The sequence below is a fragment of the Neofelis nebulosa genome, chromosome 13 (genome assembly GCF_028018385.1).
Source record: "Neofelis nebulosa isolate mNeoNeb1 chromosome 13, mNeoNeb1.pri, whole genome shotgun sequence".
Classification (NCBI taxonomy): Eukaryota; Metazoa; Chordata; class Mammalia; order Carnivora; family Felidae; genus Neofelis; species Neofelis nebulosa.
This window is the reverse complement of record NC_080794.1, coordinates 91,239,235-91,258,538: the sequence shown is the minus strand read 5'-3', so window position 1 is coordinate 91,258,538 and position 19,304 is coordinate 91,239,235. Positions and strand designations below refer to the sequence as shown.

The 19,304-nt window shown below is 53.7% G+C and overlaps 1 protein-coding gene across 2 annotated transcripts in view; it reads right to left on the bottom strand.

Moving 5' to 3' along the window:
• Positions 1-32: 32 nt before the first annotated feature.
• The window catches only part of PPP2R2D (protein phosphatase 2 regulatory subunit Bdelta), a 52,553-nt gene continuing 33,281 nt past the window's right edge, over positions 33-19,304 (bottom strand). For both annotated transcript variants that reach the window (XM_058698157.1, XM_058698156.1), the window contains 7 exons: positions 16,240-16,405; positions 15,713-15,825; positions 12,179-12,356; positions 9,125-9,289; positions 7,020-7,189; positions 6,856-6,947; positions 33-1,670 (listed from right to left, as the gene is read on the bottom strand). In XM_058698157.1, coding sequence (XP_058554140.1) covers positions 1,391-1,670; positions 6,856-6,947; positions 7,020-7,189; positions 9,125-9,289; positions 12,179-12,356; positions 15,713-15,825; positions 16,240-16,405 — 1,164 coding nt within the window. In that variant the 3' untranslated portion in view covers positions 33-1,390. The remainder of the gene's footprint in view (positions 1,671-6,855; positions 6,948-7,019; positions 7,190-9,124; positions 9,290-12,178; positions 12,357-15,712; positions 15,826-16,239; positions 16,406-19,304) is intronic.

The window sequence follows — 19,304 nt, the reverse complement described above, 5'->3', positions numbered from 1 at the left end:
ATGGGAAAAGCCGTCTGAACACACAGTGCAGATCCAGTTAAACATTTAAAATTTATTAAACTTTTTGGTCAAAATAGTTGAACAAATATGTACAATTCTGTTAGAGCTGCTTCTTTGTGCGAAGGCCCGCAGCGGACGCACACTTGGAGAACTCCGCTCTGGGTCTCAGGCCTGGAACTCGCGCCACGACGCACAAGTAAGAACTGGTTTAAACTCTCCACTTCCAACCGAATGCGAACTAAAGAGGAGCTGCTACGTTAAATCAGGGTAACGAACAGAACGTTCGTTAACAAGACATTCGCTCTCACGCCCTCAACAGCGGCGTGGGCACCCGGCGCCCCGGTGCACCGAGGACGCTGCGGTTTGGGCCCGTGTGTGAAATCCCAGTAAGTTCCAATCCCCCCTCTATAGTTTCTGTCCTGGGAAATCCTGATTTCTGGCATCAAAGATCCTACTTTTAAAATACAGCCAGGTAGCAGTGGCAGCACGTGGGAATCAAAACTGTTCGTTCTGCTGGCTCGAAACGCACCATGAAACTCCGCATGCATAGGGTTTCGGCGCTTTCTAAAGGGACCGCCCCCGGGACTCGTCACATTCCCCGGCGTGCGCGGGGAGGCTCACTGGACACTGGTGTCGCGGGCACGGCAGCACTGGTCTATCCTCGAATCCTTTCTGAGGGGCTCCCCCAGCCTTACCTGGCGCGTCACCTGGCCGACTTCTACAGAAATGAAAGAAAATGAACGCAAGTTCGGGGCCGGGCAGGGTCCGAGTTTGAGGTACTGCACGTGCCACCGTCCTGCCAGTGAAGGACGAGGGTTCGAAACCGTTCCAAAGCGTAATTCTGCGTAATTCCGTTATATGCAATGAAAGCAAATAAAAAGCCGATACTTGTCTTAGACTTAAAAACACTTCTCAGAATGTGTCACTTTTATTCACTGGCCACACCGGAAGATGTGGCGGCAGACACAGGTGCGTGGGTGAGGAGAGCGGCCGGAGCCTGCTCGCCGAATCCAGCCCTTGGCCGGGCCACCAGGCCTCAGGGGACTGCGGGGGGGTGGAGCGGTCCCCAAGAGTGAAGGGAGAGGGGCGGGGGAGGGGGGCTCGTGGAGAGACTTTTCTCCCGGTGTTAACTTTTTGGTCTATAAACTGGAAAGGAAGGCTCAGACTTAAATAAATACATTTATTGTGAGTAATGGCCTTTATCGAGCACGGCCCGCCGATGCGGCGCCAGGAAGGTTTCGGGCGTGAGCGGCGCCCACGGCTTGCCCCGGAAGGCGGGCAGCCCCTCCAAGCCCGCGAGGGGAGCGGGGCCCACACTGCTCCTCGCGGAGAGGACGACGGCGTCCCTCCTCTGGGGCAATGGCCGGGCTCAGTCCCTGTGCCGGCCTCCCTAGTTGACCTTGTCCTGGAAGATGTACAGGTTGTTGGTAGCGGCCACGGCGATGATGTTCTCCGCTGGGTGCCAGGCCGTGTGCAGAATCTTCTTGTTGAAGTCCAGACTGTCCACACTGATCTCGTCCTTCTTTCTCTTCCCGCCTGTACACACTTTCCGAGGCTTTAAGCTGGCTCGGGGCTTGCTGTTCTCCCTGGAAGCTTCCAGCGTGACATCCCTCCGTGTATTTCGATCGAACATTCGGAAGAAGTTGTTGTAGGAACCAGTCATGATGGCGCTGTGCACAACGAGAGAGAGTAGTGCTGGTCAGGCACGAGGCGCGGATACCTTACCACATGTGGGGGCCCGGCGCCCTGGACGCCCGGCGAGGGTCACCTGCCCTCACCCCTTCCCTACCTGACAAGATCGTTTCAGAAGCAAGACGTGAAAATAACGGTTGGTAGAGAAAAACAGTGAAAATCGCCTACTGAACTTCACGTACGTAATCATGTCCGCGAAAAGAAATATTACAGAATAAAAAAGGAACAGCCACACTTGATTACATTGATGTGTTCTGTTTGAAGTGAGCTCCTCACCCGGAGTGGGGTTTGAATTCACTACTCGCAGATCAAGAGTCTCACGCTCCTCCGACCGAGCCAGCCAGGCACCCCACATTACTGCATTTTTAAGAAGAGAAAAAGAAAAAAAACCCGACACAGCCACCTGTCCCAGCCACGGACAACGGGGTATTTTCAAGTCTCAAACATTTGCACTTTGTCAGTGATACAAAACTGACTTGTGTTCAGTAGACACTAGACCTGTCAGTGTCCCTGCACACACACCTCATCAAAGAATACTTTTTAATTCATTTAATGCCAAGAAGCTCGTTCACGCAAAGCAACTGGCGTACAAAGGGGAAGACCTTGGGGTGAATCTCAGATGCTGCGGCTCTGCCCACATTCTTCTCTCTCCAGGATTAATACCTAAGGCCTCCATGGTCTCTGAAGTCAAAAATGTTCCTGCTATACTGGTAGAAACTGCTGGTCTGTTTTTTAACAAAACTGAGAAAAATGGCTGACAAGCGTTGCCAGGATTTCGCCCGTGGCTTTAGAACGAGCTCTGCTCCAGACGAGGAGGGTGTTCAGACCTCGCCCTGCGGATCCCGCAGACCCAGCCCGGTCCCCGTGGCTCCCCAGTCTCTTCCGACGACCCCGCAGTCTCCCGGCTCGGGCACGGCTAGCGGCTGACCCCGACACAGGCAAATCCCTCAGTGTCTGCCTCACCTCATCTAAAACCGCACCCGGAAAACAGGACGGCCAGAGAAGGACTCCTTCCACTACCCGTACTCAGCCTGTGCGGTCTAAGCCCAGGAGCACGCGGCGCTCGGGAGAGGCCCAGCGCCGCTCAGACCAGGGTGCTCCCCGGGTCAGCCTCGTGTACAAGACCACGTCCAAGGAAGGCTGGGCAGGAAGTGTGCCGACGCGGCCCTTCCGTCCACGCTGCTCAAAGTCAAGCGTGTCTGCCACGATTCCTTGGAACAGAGACCGGGAAGAGCTCTTCAGGAGGATGCGGTTTTGTCCTCGACACGGATGAGAACTGGCGTGCGGCAGAAATGAAAGCAGACCAACTCTGATACAGACTCGGTACTTCTTTAGAATGTCTGACCCACAAGCCTGCAGGGGAGGTGGGTGTGCCCACTACCCAGACCATGTAAGTGACAACCCTCCTGAGCACCTGGACAGATGTCCTCCTGTTCCCCAGGTGGCCGAGTGGACTCAGGGGTAAGTGGCTATGTCCATTTTTGCCAGACAACCTGAGCACAGCCAAGAGGTGTCACGGGACAGCATGGTCTCAGGCAGGGTGCGGGTGCCCCCCCAACGTCACACCATCCCACCGGAGACGCTTCCTGCAAGAAGGCAGGGGAGCGCTGCGAGGGCGGAAGAACAGGTAAACCTTACTGGGAAGCCTCTGAATATTCCCGGGAACCGGTAATTTGAAGGCAGTTTTCAGTATTCCCGATATACCAAAAGGCATAAAGAAAAATACGACTATCCTTCTACCCATAAGCCACTGCTAACATGGTCAAATCCCACTGTGTACCTCTCTAGACGGACAGATCTCCCACCCGGGGCCCCTGCTGGGAACCGTTACAGAAGAGGAGTAGTATTCCTGTACGTGTTTCCATTTGGAGTAGTTATGTATTCTTAAAATCAATACCTTCTTGCGTGTTCTAGAGAACACGGAAATCATCAAATCATACGTATTCTTCCACAGTATGCTTTCTTTGCTTACTATCCTTGTGAGATCACCCACGTGATGTGTGTAGTTTTAATTCATCGATTTTCACTCGTTTTTAGTGGCAAACGTTACGGACAGACAACAGTTTTCCTGTCCGCTCACCCGACGGCGAACACGGGGGCCCCCCAGGGGTCTGCTGGCTCCGGTTTCTGAGCATGTTTCTTGCCTGCACATGCACCAGGTGCCTGACCCATGTGGGCCGCTGCCAGTCTCAAAAGGAGGGCCATGGTCAAGGCCATCGGGCTCCGCCCTCAGCCCACCGTTGTAAAGGCTGTGAGAAGGTGTCCTTGTCCCTTCAACGTGCCGACTACTGAGACCCAGCGCTCTCGTCTTCTTTCCGTTTCTGTTAGTTCCCGCTTGTGACCTGTCACTCTCCAACTCTTTCACTGATTCTGGACACTCCGCTCTTGGCTGGTCATATCTGCTTTCGTGGGTTTTCACTGTCGCATTTTGATATAAAACAAGTTTACAACGTTAAAGTGGGTGAAGTTCCTTAAGTTTTTCTTCGCTGTCTGGAAGTCCTTCGGTCTCTTCCATGTGGGTGCTGCTCCTTCACGGCTCTGGCCCCGTCTCTCAGTCACTCCCAGCTCGTGTACTAGATGGCTGAGGGACAGCTGTAACCTGTCCCCACAACACAGACAACCAGCTTACATCAGCAGAGCTCAGAGTCAATATTCCTCAGCTTTGCTCACAGGGCCAGGGCTGGCGGTGGCCGTGCGCCTGCCTGAGCTCTCAGAGCCGCCTTCTGGGGTCACGTCCTTTCCTGGAAGTACACCCCTGAGATCTATCCTGTAAGCTTCTGGCCAGGGTGAACCGTCCCCCATCTGAATGCACTCTACTGCACACTGTTCCGAGCGACCGATCGTTTATCTCGGCGGGCAGTGACAGCGGTCACAAGGAAGGACAACACGCTGCGTCACACCATCCCGTGTACCTGCTGTGCTGAGAAGGCCGCTCCCAGCCTGACTGTCCCTTCTCCAGGTAGCGAGTCTTTTTTTCCCCATGGCTGCTTTTAACCTCTCTCTGCCTGCGGTGCCCTGGGATTTCATAGGACACAGACATGGAATTCTGTGCTTCGTGAACCTGTTCCTCAAGTCTTCGTCTGTTACAGGAAGTTCCTGGCCATCATCGCATCGGACATCACTTCTCCATAGTTCTCTACTCCTGAGCACGCCTCTAACACGTGTTTCACCGGGTGCCCCTCCCCCAGCCTCCACGCTCGTGCCCTTCTGCAGATCCTACCCCTGGAGCTCCGCGCTGGGCCCCAGACAACGGCTTCTCCTGTTCTTTAACTGCCCGGGATCTCCTACTGAACCCATGGTCATTTTCAACCACTGAGTAGTTCCTTTCCAGAAGTTCTGTTTGCTCCGTTTATAAATCTCTCGGGTCATTTCTAGTGGTTTTGCCCATGGTTCCCTGCTCAGGTTTTGGTTCCTTCCTTCAGTCTGGAAACATTTTCAGCCCTCTTATCTTATACTCTGCAGCTTACAGTTCCAGTGTCTGAATCCGCAGAGGTTCAGTTTTGCTGCTGTTTCGGACTTGTTCACAGTAGCTTTCCTTCACGCACTTGGTAGTTTTTACCTGTACATCTGGGGAAATCTCAAGCCCTGGGTGTACCGGGAGAGGCAATCCACCATGGGTGCGGGGTGCCCCTCCGCGTCTTCGTGGCTGTGCCAAGAATGTGATTCTCTAGTGCTCTCTCCCTGGGCCCCGAGTCTGGGCTCCGCAGTGTCCACGGGCAGGCAGGCTCACCATTTTCTGAGAAGCCCAGTCACGCTGGATGTGACACCAACCCCACTGCTTGTGCGGCCCGGCCTGGGCCCCTCGTGTCACTCCTGTGCGGCGCGGGGGCCTTGGAAAACTGGTGCCCGCACGGAGCTCACGCTACCCTGCAAGGCCAGGGGTCTGGAGCCCGGAGTCTGCCCTGGGGACTCGTGTCTCCAGCAGCATCCACCAAACACCAAGAGGTGGCGGGTCGGCACGTAAATCGGGTAAAAGCCTAGGCCCGAAAAGGTCTGTTCCTCCTGATGCCCAGAGCCCGGCCTGCTACGTAGCACCCAGGCCCGCAGTAGCTTTCCAGATCAGGCCGCCAGTACACATACTCCACATCCCGTGACGGGGGACAGGCTGATGGTTACAAATCTCAGGGGACTTTTATGCTCAAAGTCTCAGACAGATGTCCCTTGGGACTCTGAACGTAGATGGATGATGCCTTTTCCAGAACCCTCGAGGGTCTCCCCATCACTGTGCACTGTGCGTGGGCCCCAGGCTATAACTGCACCAGACCTCAGCTGTGAAGACCCGGGTCCTGGGACCGGATGCCCGCGGGCCAGCCCGGCACCCAGGGTTCCCTTGACCTTCTACTTCCAACCCGCGCTTCATGCTGGCTGCTGTGCAGTTTCCTTCGGTCACGTGGGACCGCCCCATCCCAGCACCACAAACGCAACGTGTCGTTCGACAGCAATGACGTGACCCTCGGCACTACTGGCGCCGTCCTCTCTGACGAACGGGCACAAGACACATTCCCGAGGCACCAGAACTACCACACTGCGGAGGCCACCAGGCCCTGCTGCCGGAGCACCACCACCAGTGGGCCGGGAGGGCGCTCCCCGCTGCTCTCCCGCAGAAAAGGCCACTGGAATGCGGCCGGTCACATGGTCAGGGGGAAACCACCGCCCCAGTCCCTTCCGTCACAGTCCCCTCGGCAGCAGGACATGAGACGTTACTTTAAAAGCATTTAAAAAACAGCCCAAAAGAACCTTAGTACCACAGGTACTGTAAGCACCACAAGCATGGGCAGAACTTGCTCCTGAGCACCTTCTCTCCACGGAAACCGTCTGGTGGGGGCAGCAGGCTGGGGTTGGAGGGGGGAGGCACCTGGGTGGCTCGGTCCATTAAGCATCCGACTCCGGCTTTCGGTTCAGATCGCGATCTCAGGGTTTGTGGGATCGAGCCCCACGTCGGACTCTGTGCTGACAGTGCGGAGGCTGCCTGGGACTCTCTCTCTCTCTCTGCCCCTCCCCCGTGTGTGCGCATGCTCGCGCTCGCTCGCTCTCAAAGCAAAACATTAAATAAATAAAAATAAACTGTCAAGAGCCTGAAAACCAGCCTTCAAAGCACGGCTCGGCACAACCGGCCCCCCCCGAAGCCCCCTGCCTCCCGTGCGGGCCTGCCCGCGGCCTCACCTGTCTGAGCCGCCCCAGCAGCACTCGAACTTGTCGAAGATGCAGTCGTTCTCGTACAGAGAGCACAGCTTGCTGCGCAGGTACTCGTGCACCTTAACGAAACCACAGGAAGGTTAGACGGCGCCGCGGGCAGACGCGGCGCCGTCCCGGTGCGGCGGTCTCACCTGGTGGGTCTCGACGGGCCGGCTCTCCATGTTGAGGTCCCACACCTTCACCGACAGGTAGTCTCGGGTCATCATGTACCGGCCGCTGTGACTGAACCTCACGTCGGAGATGGAGGAGATGATTTCGGAGAAGAAGGACCTGCTGCTGGGATCTTCGGGTTCTTCAAAAACTGGAAAACACAACGTGTTCGGCTTCTGTTTAAAAGCCAGAGGACGAACCATGCTCTGGGCTCCAGGCCCTTCCCGGGGACCCCAGAGGGGGGGCACAGCCCGCATGCCACTCAAGCTCCTGACCTTTCCAGTCTGTGAGTTTTCTGGCCTTCACCTTCTGTGCTTCAGAGACTTCGAGGAGGTGGCCCGGGGCCAGTCACTGACAGGGGACAGCATCAGAAACCCCCCGATCCCGCCCAGACCCGGGAGCAGCACGCCCACGGCTGAGGCCCAGGGCTGCGGCCTGGGGAATCCGCCCCCGACATGCCGGCGTGGGCTGCGGTCCAGAACCGCCATGCTAACCACAGGTCGCGACCACAGACACCCGGGTGCCCAAGCAGCCCTGTCCCGTGTCACAGGAAGACAGAGGTGGCGCCGCCTGGGCACACTGGGTCCAGACTGTAACCTCCGGATGGTCCCACCCGCCAAAGCCCGTGTCAGTCTCTGCTGTCTGGGAGCCAAGTTCCATTAACGAGACCCAATTACTTTCAGAAAGATTCCAGATGCTTCCTCGGCAGACATTCCTTTCTCCTACAGGTTTTGCGGTTTCAGCAGAAACTCAACAGCCCCCGACCTGCGCTGCCACAGCGGCCCCAGAGGCTCCGTGAGCCCCCCAGTCCCCCAGGGTGCCATCACACCCTCGGCTCAGGAAGCTTCGAGTGAGGGTCTCTGCACTTCACTTTAAGCCGCTTTAGCCTTTTTTTTCTTTTTAAACGTGGGAACCTGTATGTTTCTTGGCTCTGCACGTGGAATGAATTTTAAGCAAGCTAGCTACTGGCAATGCCGAGTGTTTCCTCAAAGAAACTGCCGACAAGAACTACTCCTGGCATCTTTGCAAAATGGTCTCTTCAAGAATATCATGGTGAGGGGTGCCTGGCTGGCTCAGTCGGTAACAGTGTGCGACTCTTGATCTTGGGGTTATGAGTTCAAGTCCCACATTAGGTCTAGAGATCACTTAAATAAACTAAAAAAAGAAAAAAAGACTATTAATCTTGAGAGACACAGGTCAACATCATACGAAGCTGACCCTTCACTGCAGGACTCCTATAAAGAGGACGGAATTCTTGAAAACACACTTTAGCCTCAGAAAAACGAGAATAAGGCAAAAAGGTTCCCGTGAACCAGTCGGCCAGCACATCTGACGTGAGGCGCTGCTGTGTGGCCGTGCTCGGCAGGGGAGCCACCGCAAACAGAACGGTCAATGGACTGACTCCACCGAAGGAGAGCGCGTCCCAGGACACGGGAATCGAGGCGCCCTCGCGGGCTCCGGGGACGCGCCGGCAGAGCTTGCTGTGCAGTCCAGTCCCCACCACGGGACACAAGGGCGGACACACGCACGCTTCTGCTTTTCTATAAAGCCGGGCCTACTCTTTATGGCTAAAACTGAAAACGAGATCAAACTCCCCTCACCCAGAAGAAACTTCAAGGCTCGGCGGATTAAAGCGCTAGAGCGTCACCTGAGGGAAGTGCCTTCCAGGGCAGCAGAGCTCACTTGTGAACAGAGCCCATCGCGGCAGCCGAGAACGACCACGAGTGAAATGTGCTCTAGCAGCCGCACGAGGTCCTAGCGCACGGAGGTGCAGGCAACACACGGTTCTCGGCCGGCCCCGGCCCGGGAGCCCTCAGACGCAGCCCTGAGACTGTGGCGGGAGTACCTCTACGGGCCGCCCCTCCGAGGGACACCTAACGGAAAGTCTACGGGACCCTGCCCTCACCGTCCACGTGGCGCCAGCAACGGCCCACGCGAGAGCCCCCCGGGACTGGTGATCGACAGCAGGTCCTACGCCTGCGCGGGTGGGAGCGGAACGGAAGGAACCCTATGTCTCTGGAGACAGCCTTGCGCCTGGAGAACAGGCGGATTTAAACGAGGCAAGCTGAGCCCTCCAGGCACTTACACTTCGAGTGTCTGTCGCACAGGGCTGAGGAGCGCATGTCGCACAGCCTGATGGTCCCTTTGCTGCTGCTGTAGACGAACACGTTGCACTGGTGCGGGTGGAACTCGGCCGCGGTGATCACCTCCGTCAGCTCCTCCATGTTTACGGGCTTGATGTCCACGATGTCTGGAGGCACACGGTTAAGGCAGGTGCTCGGCAGCTTCGACCACGTCCACGCGAACGGCAGGCGGGAAAAACCCACCGTGAGCGTGAAGAGTGGACACGTAAAGGAGGTGACCACACAGACGGTGTGCAGGGGAACACGCCAGGAAGAGGGCCTGTGTCACCTAAGCGCCGCTCAGACCACGGGGCCGCGGCTCAGCAGGCCCGGACCACTGCTGCCACTAACGTTCCACAAGACGTTCACGGCAAGATCATACGTGCCTGATGGTGTAAGACCCATGCGAAAATCCCATACTTCTATCCATACGTCACACACACACGAGACCTGCCAAATTCCAAGATTCTGCTTTTCTAGGAATCTTTTCATCTGCCATCAAGAGCTCGTTCTAAGTAGCTAGAACAGCATAGCTTGCCAAATACGAAATCACTTCACTGAAAAACACAAGAGGAGAGTGGAATCTGGCTACGGGCCGGGATGGAACGACGGGGGCCAGATGAACCCTTCCACTGACAACTAGGTGACGCCACAGTGTGTCACTGGACAGCACCCAGCGTGGGCAGCGATCCTGGAGGGACTGCAGCCCTGCAGCCGACCCTGTGCACTGCTACGTAGGGTGGAGACCCGGGCCACGCCCAGGGGCTGCTGGGAGTCCAGGGAAGCTCACAGGGCACCCCCGCGCCGAGCGCCAGGGCAGAGTTCCCGGTAAGTTCAAGGAGCCGCAGTCCGTGCCAGCCCGTGAGGAAACTGCCCAGGCAGGTGGGGAGGCACCCGAACAGAGCGAGCCGCACTCCCCTCACGCGCAGGGTGTGATCTGCAACGTTGACCAGGGTGAGAGGAGGGCCGGCCGTCGGCGAGCGGACGGGCGCAGAGGTCCAAGGGCACAGGGCGGGGGCCGAGTGTCCGGAAAGAGCACAATTCGCTGCTGGAGGCCTCGTGTGAATGGATCAAAGGTATTTTTAAAGTAATCGTGTTAGGAAAAATAAGATAGTGTTAACAGATGCAAAAAGTATGTCAAAGCGTATGTGTCTCAAAATCTAGGTCACAAGGAAGGGCGTTCGGAACACGATGGGGAGACAAAATTTTATAAAGGCAACGAAAACTGTGAGTGCGTACACAAATCGTTTATGAACTGAGAGCGCTCGCCAATCATGAAGGAAAAACAGGAGCTTCCGACAGGAGAAGAATGACAAGGGACACCAAAAAAACTTCACACTAATGGGCGGTAAATCAACAGCAAATACTTTAACTCACCTATAATCGAGGAAATTAAAAATGGTCTGTTTGGTTTCACTAACGTGAAAAGTTATTTTTCAGAAGATCCAATGCTCTGCTGAAAACAAGCACGCTGAGGGGGCGGGGGCGCCGGTCCCAAAGCCCGCACGGAAGTGGTACCACACACGGCCTGCGCCCCGGCGCCAGTCCTCGGGCTCGAGGGGCACACAGAGCACAGCGCGGAGCCGCTCCAAACCCTGCAGTTACACACCTGGAGTCTCACGGATACGAGAAAGACGGTCAGACGGCGGTGGAGAAAACGAGGCTGACAGCAGAGGCTCACTCTGTCGTGCACCAGGCCCCGTGCACGCGGCTCTGTGCCCACTGGCTTTGGGGTTTTGCAAAGCCCCAGGCGGCCCCCCAGGAGTGCAGGTCTCCAGAGGAGGAGAAAGGCCTGGACGGCCTGAGGGACTCGATGCTAATTAAGGTCCCAGAGCTGAACTCCGCTGACATTCCCGAGCGCTTGGAACGTCACGTCACTACCACCAAGCAGAGGAGGAGCCCAGCGCTCCCCAACACACGCGTCCTTGCGCTGCCGGGAAAAGGCTGCAGGCGTGCACACCGCCACCTACCATGGCTGTTTGGAACGACGGAGGGGGAAGAACTTCTCCGCTTACTGGGAGTTTGTTCCAAACAGTCATGTACTAATGGGAGAAACACTGATTTAAAAGAGACCAATTTAGGGAGAATAAAGAGAAGGCAGGGACCATGGGCATGAACCTCCTAAGCTGGGACGTTTCGCAAGGCTGCAGAGGAAGAGACACAAAGTGCGGCGGCCATAGCGGCCCCTGGCCCAGGCGGGCCTCCTCCCGCGGCCGGGCCCGCACGCTCTTCGGGAAGCGAGTTACCACGGTCAGGAAATAACCGAATCAAGTAAAAGGACAACAGATAATAAAAATCACGTGTCACATGCTTGAATCTGAAAGGTATATACGCTTGATTTCGTGGACTGTCCTGAATGGAGGCGTCACACGCAGCCCAGGCGACCCTGCGGACGCCGTCCCGCTCCGGCCAGCCCGACATCGCTCCAGAACGTGGGAAATCCTGACTGAAGCCCCCTGACGCGCACATGTGACAGGACTCTCATTTCTGGAGAAATCAAGAACTTGCCTAACCAATAATTGGCAGACTTTCACCTTCGTAACAGTGTAACTGCACCACTCTTTTGAATACTCCTTAAACAAGTCTTTTTTTTTTTTTTTTTAAACAAATCTTTTAAGACACAATTCTTACGTGTCACTTCTTGGGTTGGATGATTAAACATCACTCGAACCACAGCCAGTGTTTTCCAGTCTATTATCTACTAGCAGATTTGGGGGGGGGGGGGTGGCGGGCAGGCAACGACGGAGCCTCCAACAGATGCTATTTAAAACAGCCTCTCATTAACCCGGGGGCAACAGACTTGGTCATTCTCATTACATAGAGAACCCTCCCCAAAGGCAGAAAGTAGTTTCCATTTTCAGGGATGCTCCAAATCCCAGGGAACCTCCACCACGGGCTACGGTGCAGCAAGCGTGTAGAAGAGGAGACTCAGACGCAGGAAGAGACGTGCACGGAGAACCACGTCTCTGAGGGACAAACGTGAAAAAATGCCAAGACCGCCATCTGATGAAGGATACTGAAGCTCCTATCTGTGATTTCTAAATGCCATAGATTAATTCTCAGGTCATCTGCAGAAAGATACGTTTCATGATCACTATTTACGGAAATGGAATTTATATGGTATGTATGAGCATTGGCAAAAATTCGTCGTGGACTTGCTTCTACCATAAGATCCATGGGCTTCAATATTGGAACCTAAAAACGGAAGGAGACAGGAATTCAAAACAAAGATCACCGCAGCATAAAATTACAACACTTCAAGACAGCAGAAAACAAAAAGGAACAAATCCAAGTTCACAGTGAGCTAACGGTTTCGTACAGACAATACCCCAAATAAGCAATTACCAGAGCTATGAAAACAGGCTACAAACGGGGTCCTGTCCCTCCCTGCGGCCACCGCCAGGGCCGGTTACGTTCGTCGAAGGGCAGACTGAACTGGCACCTAACAAAGTGCTTCCAGTGCACCGATGCCTAATGCTTGGCTTCTCCTTCCCGTGTGTCCCCGCAGCCACGAGGACAGCGAAGTCTCCGTGGGAGACTCCGTCAAGAACCCCCATCCCTTTCCCTCCCTTGCAGCCACTGCCTTTAAAAGGGACACTACACAGCTGGTCTGCTCGGTGCAAATGCCACGCACCGCGGAGGGGGTGCGGGGACAGGAGAGCGCACGGGGGCCCCCCAGGGAGCTGAGGTACCATGCCTGATCTGCTGCTGGCTCCGCGGGCAAGTCAGCCCGGAAATACCCATGGAGCCGTTCACTTATACGGCAGACGCAGTTTCTGGTACACAGATTATGCTTCAACAAGAAACTTTTTTAAAAAGGGGGCACAAAAACCCCATCTCTGTGCTGTGCGCTGCGGTCAGGGGACAGGACACCTATGCCACCATGGAGAGGTGGAGTCAGCCAGGCAAAGCGGGAGGGATGGGGCCGGCCCAAACACACACATGCCCACGGGAGCGGCTGGGGCGCCATTGTGCGTCATCGTGTCCACGCGTGAGAAAAAGAAAAAAGTCCCAACATCACTGACATCAATGGAAAAGAAGGCAGAAGCTTTAAAATCACAATAAAAAATGAACAGTAGTAACTTGTTATTTTTCCAATTACAAGCCAAAGGGAGCACCTCTCGTTTCGTCTTCTCTGACCAGAAGTCTGCAAACTGCCTGGAGAAACATGCATCAACACTGCTTCCTGCACCTCAGGCAGACAGGTGCCGACCGCACGCTGGCCTCTCTGCCCTGCGGGGCACAGGGAGGGTGGCCACCGCCCTCAACCAGTCTTTTATTTTTTTTTTTAAATTTTTTTTTTTTCAACGTTTTTTATTTTTATTTTTGGGACAGAGAGAGACAGAGCATGAACGGGGGAGGGGCAGAGAGAGAGAGGGAGACACAGAATCGGAAACAGGCTCCAGGCTCCGAGCCATCAGCCCAGAGCCTGACGCGGGGCTCGAACTCGCGGACCGGACCGCGAGATCGTGACCTGGCTGAAGTCGGATGCTTAACTGACTGCGCCACCCAGGCGCCCCTCAACCAGTCTTTTAACTGATCAAAACACGTGGCAACTCAAATGCCAGGCCTGAAAGCCTCTTCCTCCTAATTAAATTCCTTTTTTGGCGCTAAAATAATTTAAGAGGAAAACAAAATTTAAATAGAGCAGTATTTGGGGTGCCTCAGTCAGTTAAGCATCCAAGTTCAGCTCAGGTCATGATCTCACAGCCCATGAGTTCGAGCCCCGCGTCGGGCTCTGTGATGACAGCTCAGAGCCTAGAGCCTGTTTTCGATTCTGTGTACCCCCCCCTTCCCCCACTCATGCTCTATCAAAAATGAATAAACGTTAAAAAAAAAAAAAGCAGTATGTGACTCCCACTCAGCTAAGTTTAGACAAATACTCTATTTTTAGCTTTTAGAGAGGCAGTTAAGAAATCAAATATGGGCTTAAACTCACCAAGACCAGTCTATTTACAGCCTGTGATGTCTTAAACCCCACTGGGATTAACAAAAGCAGTTTCTGATGAAATCACACTCTGGCCACCAATTAGACCAATTTTATTTGGGCGAAACACATAAAAGAGCCTCTGAATAAAACCAGCACTGGTTTTATTTACCCAAATGAGACCTATGGTTTTTACGGTAGAGGCACGTGAGCGTGCGGTGCGCTCAGGGGGAAGCAGGTTTCCAGCAGCGGGGAGAGTGTGCCAGCCGGCGGGCGGGCAGGAGGCCGTGAGGGCGGCCGGGGACCGACAGGAGGCCAGAGCAGGGCGCCCAATGCCTCCTCCAGCCCAGCCCACTTAGAGGCGCTTCAGGTGTTGGCAGCCGACACCAGTGCCACCGTCACTCCGAGCGGTTTCTCGCTGCCACGTGGATGTGAAAGCGGTAACCGGGGCAGCAGAAATCACCAATGTTCAGATCGACACAACTCGGTTCAAATCAGTTTTATAAACTCCACCCGAGTATATTACGTCACTTCTCGGAATCAGCCCCTGGACACGGCAACACTTGGGACCCGAGGGCCTTGGAAGAGGCTGACCCAGCCCGCTCTCCTCCTGGGCAATGCTACTCAGCCGCACGCTGCTGTTTCCTGAACCACGGGGAGCGCCGCCTCCGCTGCCGGGCTGTGGCTCTGACCCGCGTGCCCGCCATCCCAGCATGCTGTGCGCGCCCAGTGTCACTGCGGTGGGGTGTGGTGCGGGGAAGGGTCTCCGCAGGACGGTGTCCTTCCCTGTCACACCTTCCTACTAACCTGGAACGTACCCACTAACTAGGTCTTCACTTGGTGAACAGTATTCAGCAAAGTTTTTAAACCTCATTAGAAAAGAAACCAGCCAGCCGACAATTTTCCCGTGTACCAGGCAGCGGTTTTAGGACAGGCCTCCGAACTAACACCCATATCCTCCTTCACCATATCCCGTCTCGCTGTACGCACCGGCCAGGGTGCGCACCGGGGGGCCAATTACAAGACCCTGAGAGCCTGTTCAGTTACTTTTACTCAACGTCATAGATGTTAAAAAGTAAAAAAAAAAAATCTAGGTACCAGAAGTGACGGTCATTTCATACTGGGCTCAGGGTCAGCAAAAAAGGGAGGGAAGAATTTTTTTTAATTTCACAGAAAAAGAAGTGATGATTCGGAAACCTGAGAACATGCCCCAGCTAACCCAGGGAACTCCGTGAAAGCCAGCGTCTGCGGCCCACGCGGCTCCACGCAGGGCAACGTTCCGAATCCCACGTGGACGTCACCACGACCCACGCGCCACTCAGGACCTTTGCAGTGAAGGGGGTCGACACGCTTAGAAAGATCTGTTGTGGAGTTAGATCTGAGTCTCTTCAGTGTCATCGTGTTTTCTGAAGACGCCGTGTGACTTCCTGCTTACGTGACGCACAAGTAAACCCGACCGTAACACATACAAATAGCGGCGACCGTGATCGCAGACAGCCTCCACGGGCCGGAAAAGGCGGACCCCACAGGGGCCCCACTCAGTGGTCTCCTCTATGCAGACGCACGCACTGTCCCCGGTTAACTAGGAAGAGAACCGAGTAGTGTGAGGAGACGCAGCGCGTACCCTCAGCGCCGTAATTCGGAATGGGTCTCGAAGCCGTCCGTCTTCATCTTTCAAGTTGTAACCTTCTGCTCTTTTGTCCCGCTCGCTTATTTTCCATAATTTAATAGTTTTATCTGAAAATAAAAATCTTAGTCTCCGTATTAAAAGAAAAACCTTAGCACGCACCACTGTTAGTCGAGTATTACATCAGAAAACTGTGTGGTTCTATGTGGATTTCTAAGCCACGAGCCTCTGAACCTTAGCTTCCGGTTACGGACAAACCTGGACGTTCTGTCGGCACAGTAAGTAAAGAAGGGGGGTGTGTGCCGCAGGGCAGCGCCATATGGGGAGCGTGTGCGTGCTCACCTCTGTGTTCTTTAAGTCCTCAGCCTACCACCTGCTGCCTAGCTAATAATTTACCCTCTCCCCAAAGTTTAAACAGAAACATTTTCTAGAATGGGTTAAAGTAAAAAAGGAACCTATACCCAGAAAATTAAAAATAAAATCCTACATCAAATAACCACTTACAAAAACAAAAAAGCTCTTACCATTTGTAGAGAGTAGAAAATGAGCAGCATTCTGTTGTGGTAACCACCTAATTTTATTGATTTTTTCCTCAATTTCTAGACTTTTCAAATAGTCAAACTCTGGTTCATGACTTTGAAAGGTACTGTAAACATTATATTCTCCCCTAGAGTGAGGGCGGCTTTTATTCTGCAAGGAAACAGGAGGCTGTTTTAATGAAGAAAGCACAGTGCAAAGAAAAACTCCGTACTACCAATATGACTATAAAATGACCACACACATTTTTAAAAAGTTAAACAAAATCCCGGGTCAAAAATTATTAAACAGATGACACTCCAAATTAATTTACGTGGAAAAAACAAGTAACAGAGATTTCCCAGACCTTCCATCTCTGTCCTAGGCACGCGCTCCGGGTGCACGTGAGCCAGGGTTCTGCAAACATGAGCAGGCCCTGCCGTGCGTGCACTTCTGGAGAGAGGCCGAGGGCCCACAGCGGGTGAGTGCGCCCCCTGGGCCCGGGGGCAGCCGGCCCAGACCGCACTCGTGCCCACCGGGAAGAGGGCCATCGAATGGCACTTATGCGGTGACCACCGCCGGTAGAGGATACCTGTTATGTGGAGTTTTAACACACATAAAACAATTCGACATGTTGCAGTAAAAGTATAAACACACGCTCGGGAAGATACAGGCCGTCTTCAAAGTCATAACCAACTCTGGGAAGGCCGAGGGAGAGTAAGGTAAGACTTGGGGATAAAGCTGGAAGACAGCACGGAGGGCACACGGGAGCCTCATCCACCTGCCAAGGGCTTGGTTTTCTTTTACGAAAGAGTAAAACCTGGGTGGTGGGTTCATAATATACTTATACTAATACCTCAAATCTTCTGTATGCCTCAAATGACATTTTCTATAAAACAGTAAGAATACGTAATTAATATAATTGTTTTAATTTTAATTTTAAAATTTTGTTTAATTCTTGCTATCTAATCAGCATGTTTAGTCTTACATTTTTTTTAACACTTTAGGAAGTGTGTCAGAGAAACTGAATGAAACAGAGGGAGCTTTACGTCTAGATTTCTTTATATCTCTGAGTTAAGATCAATCATTATGAGGAAACACCCCCAAAGCTGCCTTGATCTCTCCACTGCTGCACACTCCCAGAAGCCACACACGGACCCTGGGATCTAGCACATGGCCTCCACGCGTGCGCTGTGCTCGGTGGGCTAACGTCCACGAGAAAAGCAGCATTTGGCAGCAGATGCTTCTAACTTGCTGACGAGAAAAATGAAATGGGACTATTTAGGAAAGAAAAATCTGTAGAGTCCTCAGTCCCAGGGCTCAGGACCATAATCCACTTCGAGAAACTGCAGAATCTGAACCAATCTACGAGGCGCCCGCACCGAAGCGCTGCTCTCCTTCCCCCGCCACCGTGTGCAAGAACCAGAATGGATGCCCCTGACACTGCTGGGCCGTCTTCCTGCTGTAACTGCCCGACCAGACCCTCCCCGCCCCCCCCCCGCCCCCCCCCCCTGCCCCCGCAACAGGCTGAGACCCTGAGGGGCAGTGAGCGGTCTCCACGCCCCGTCCTGTCCCAGGAGAGGCAGAACAGAGGAGAGAGCGAGGGCCTGGAGGAGGGGGCAGAGCCGGAGCCCAGGCCGACGGCCCGAGCCGCTGGGAGCTGTGATCCGCAGGTGGCGGGAGGCCCATCTTGTTGGCAGACGTGCCGAGCGCTGGCGTCAGCGGACTCGACGCAAACACGGCAGTTCGCGCGGTCAGGTGCAAAGCTGTGCTCTGAGGACGAGGGCTGCACAGCCACGTCCCCAAGCTCTGCTCCCTGGAGACTGCCACACCGGGCTTCCCGCAACAGGGCTCTGCTGCTGAGAGGGGTAAAAGCTCCAAGATCAATACTTTGAACCGTGCTCCCTACCCCCGATGTCTGGAGGGCTCCCTATCTCCCTGATCACTCAGCCTGACACTCATGCTGCCCCCCCGCCCTCCCCGGTCGGGCAAGGCCCTGCTGTGTCCCCGCAGCCCCCGGGCTCCGCGGTTCTGCAGAACCGGCTGGGCCGTTTAACGGACAGCGCTGGAGAAGTCTACAGTGAGGGTTGCATGCAGCAGCCACTAGAAAATTTTAGAAGCAGATGGAATATGAAAGCTCTGTTTATGTTAACCAAAGTATCGAGAAAAGGATGGGGAAACGCATTGCCCAGGGATTAGTGAGTTGCCATTGCTTGGGTTTATCAAACTTGAACAACTCTGACCACCTGTTTGCTGTACAAATCTGCTGCTGCACTTTATTAATAATGATTTAATCCATCTTAACTAAACACTTTGTACTACAGGTTCTCAAAAGCGTTAACATATTTTGTAACAAGATGCTTGAGTTTTACCACAATCTATTTCACAGTTGAAGCTAGACAGTTTTTAACTGATTTCAATGACGACCCACAAAAATGAGGAAAGTTTTCTATAAGGATATCATTAAAATGGCAAACCTTAAGGAGCTGAAGTCAATTCTTAAATTTAGGACAGCTATGGCTCAGCAATCTGCTAAAAATAATCCTTCTGCTAAAAGTAATAAACACCACCAACCACTTTTACTTCTGCCGAAAAGGATCAGGTACACAGTTCTACTTAAGGAGTGCCATGTCCTAACCTACCTCTAGGGAAAGAACGCAAAAACTATGAACTTGCCAAATCATCTGTGAAGATTTTCAAAGACTAATGGCAATAAATATTATTCACAAGAATTCTCACCATTCCAAATCAGAAAAAATAAGATTAAAAAAATTTTTTTAATTGGGGCACATGGGGTGGCTCAGTCGGGTAAGCGTCCAACTTTGGCTCAGGTCATGATCTCATGGTTCATGAGTTTGAACCCCACATTGGGCTCTGTGCAGACAGTTTAGAGCCTGGAGCCTGATTCTGATTCTGTGTCTCCCTTTCTCTCTGCCCCCCCCCCCCACTCACACTCACTCTCAAAAATAAACATTAAAAACATTTTTTTTAGGGGCACCTGGCTCAGTCGGTTAAGCGTCTGACATCTGCTCAGGTCATGGTCTCACGGTCTGTGAGTTCGATCCCCACGTCG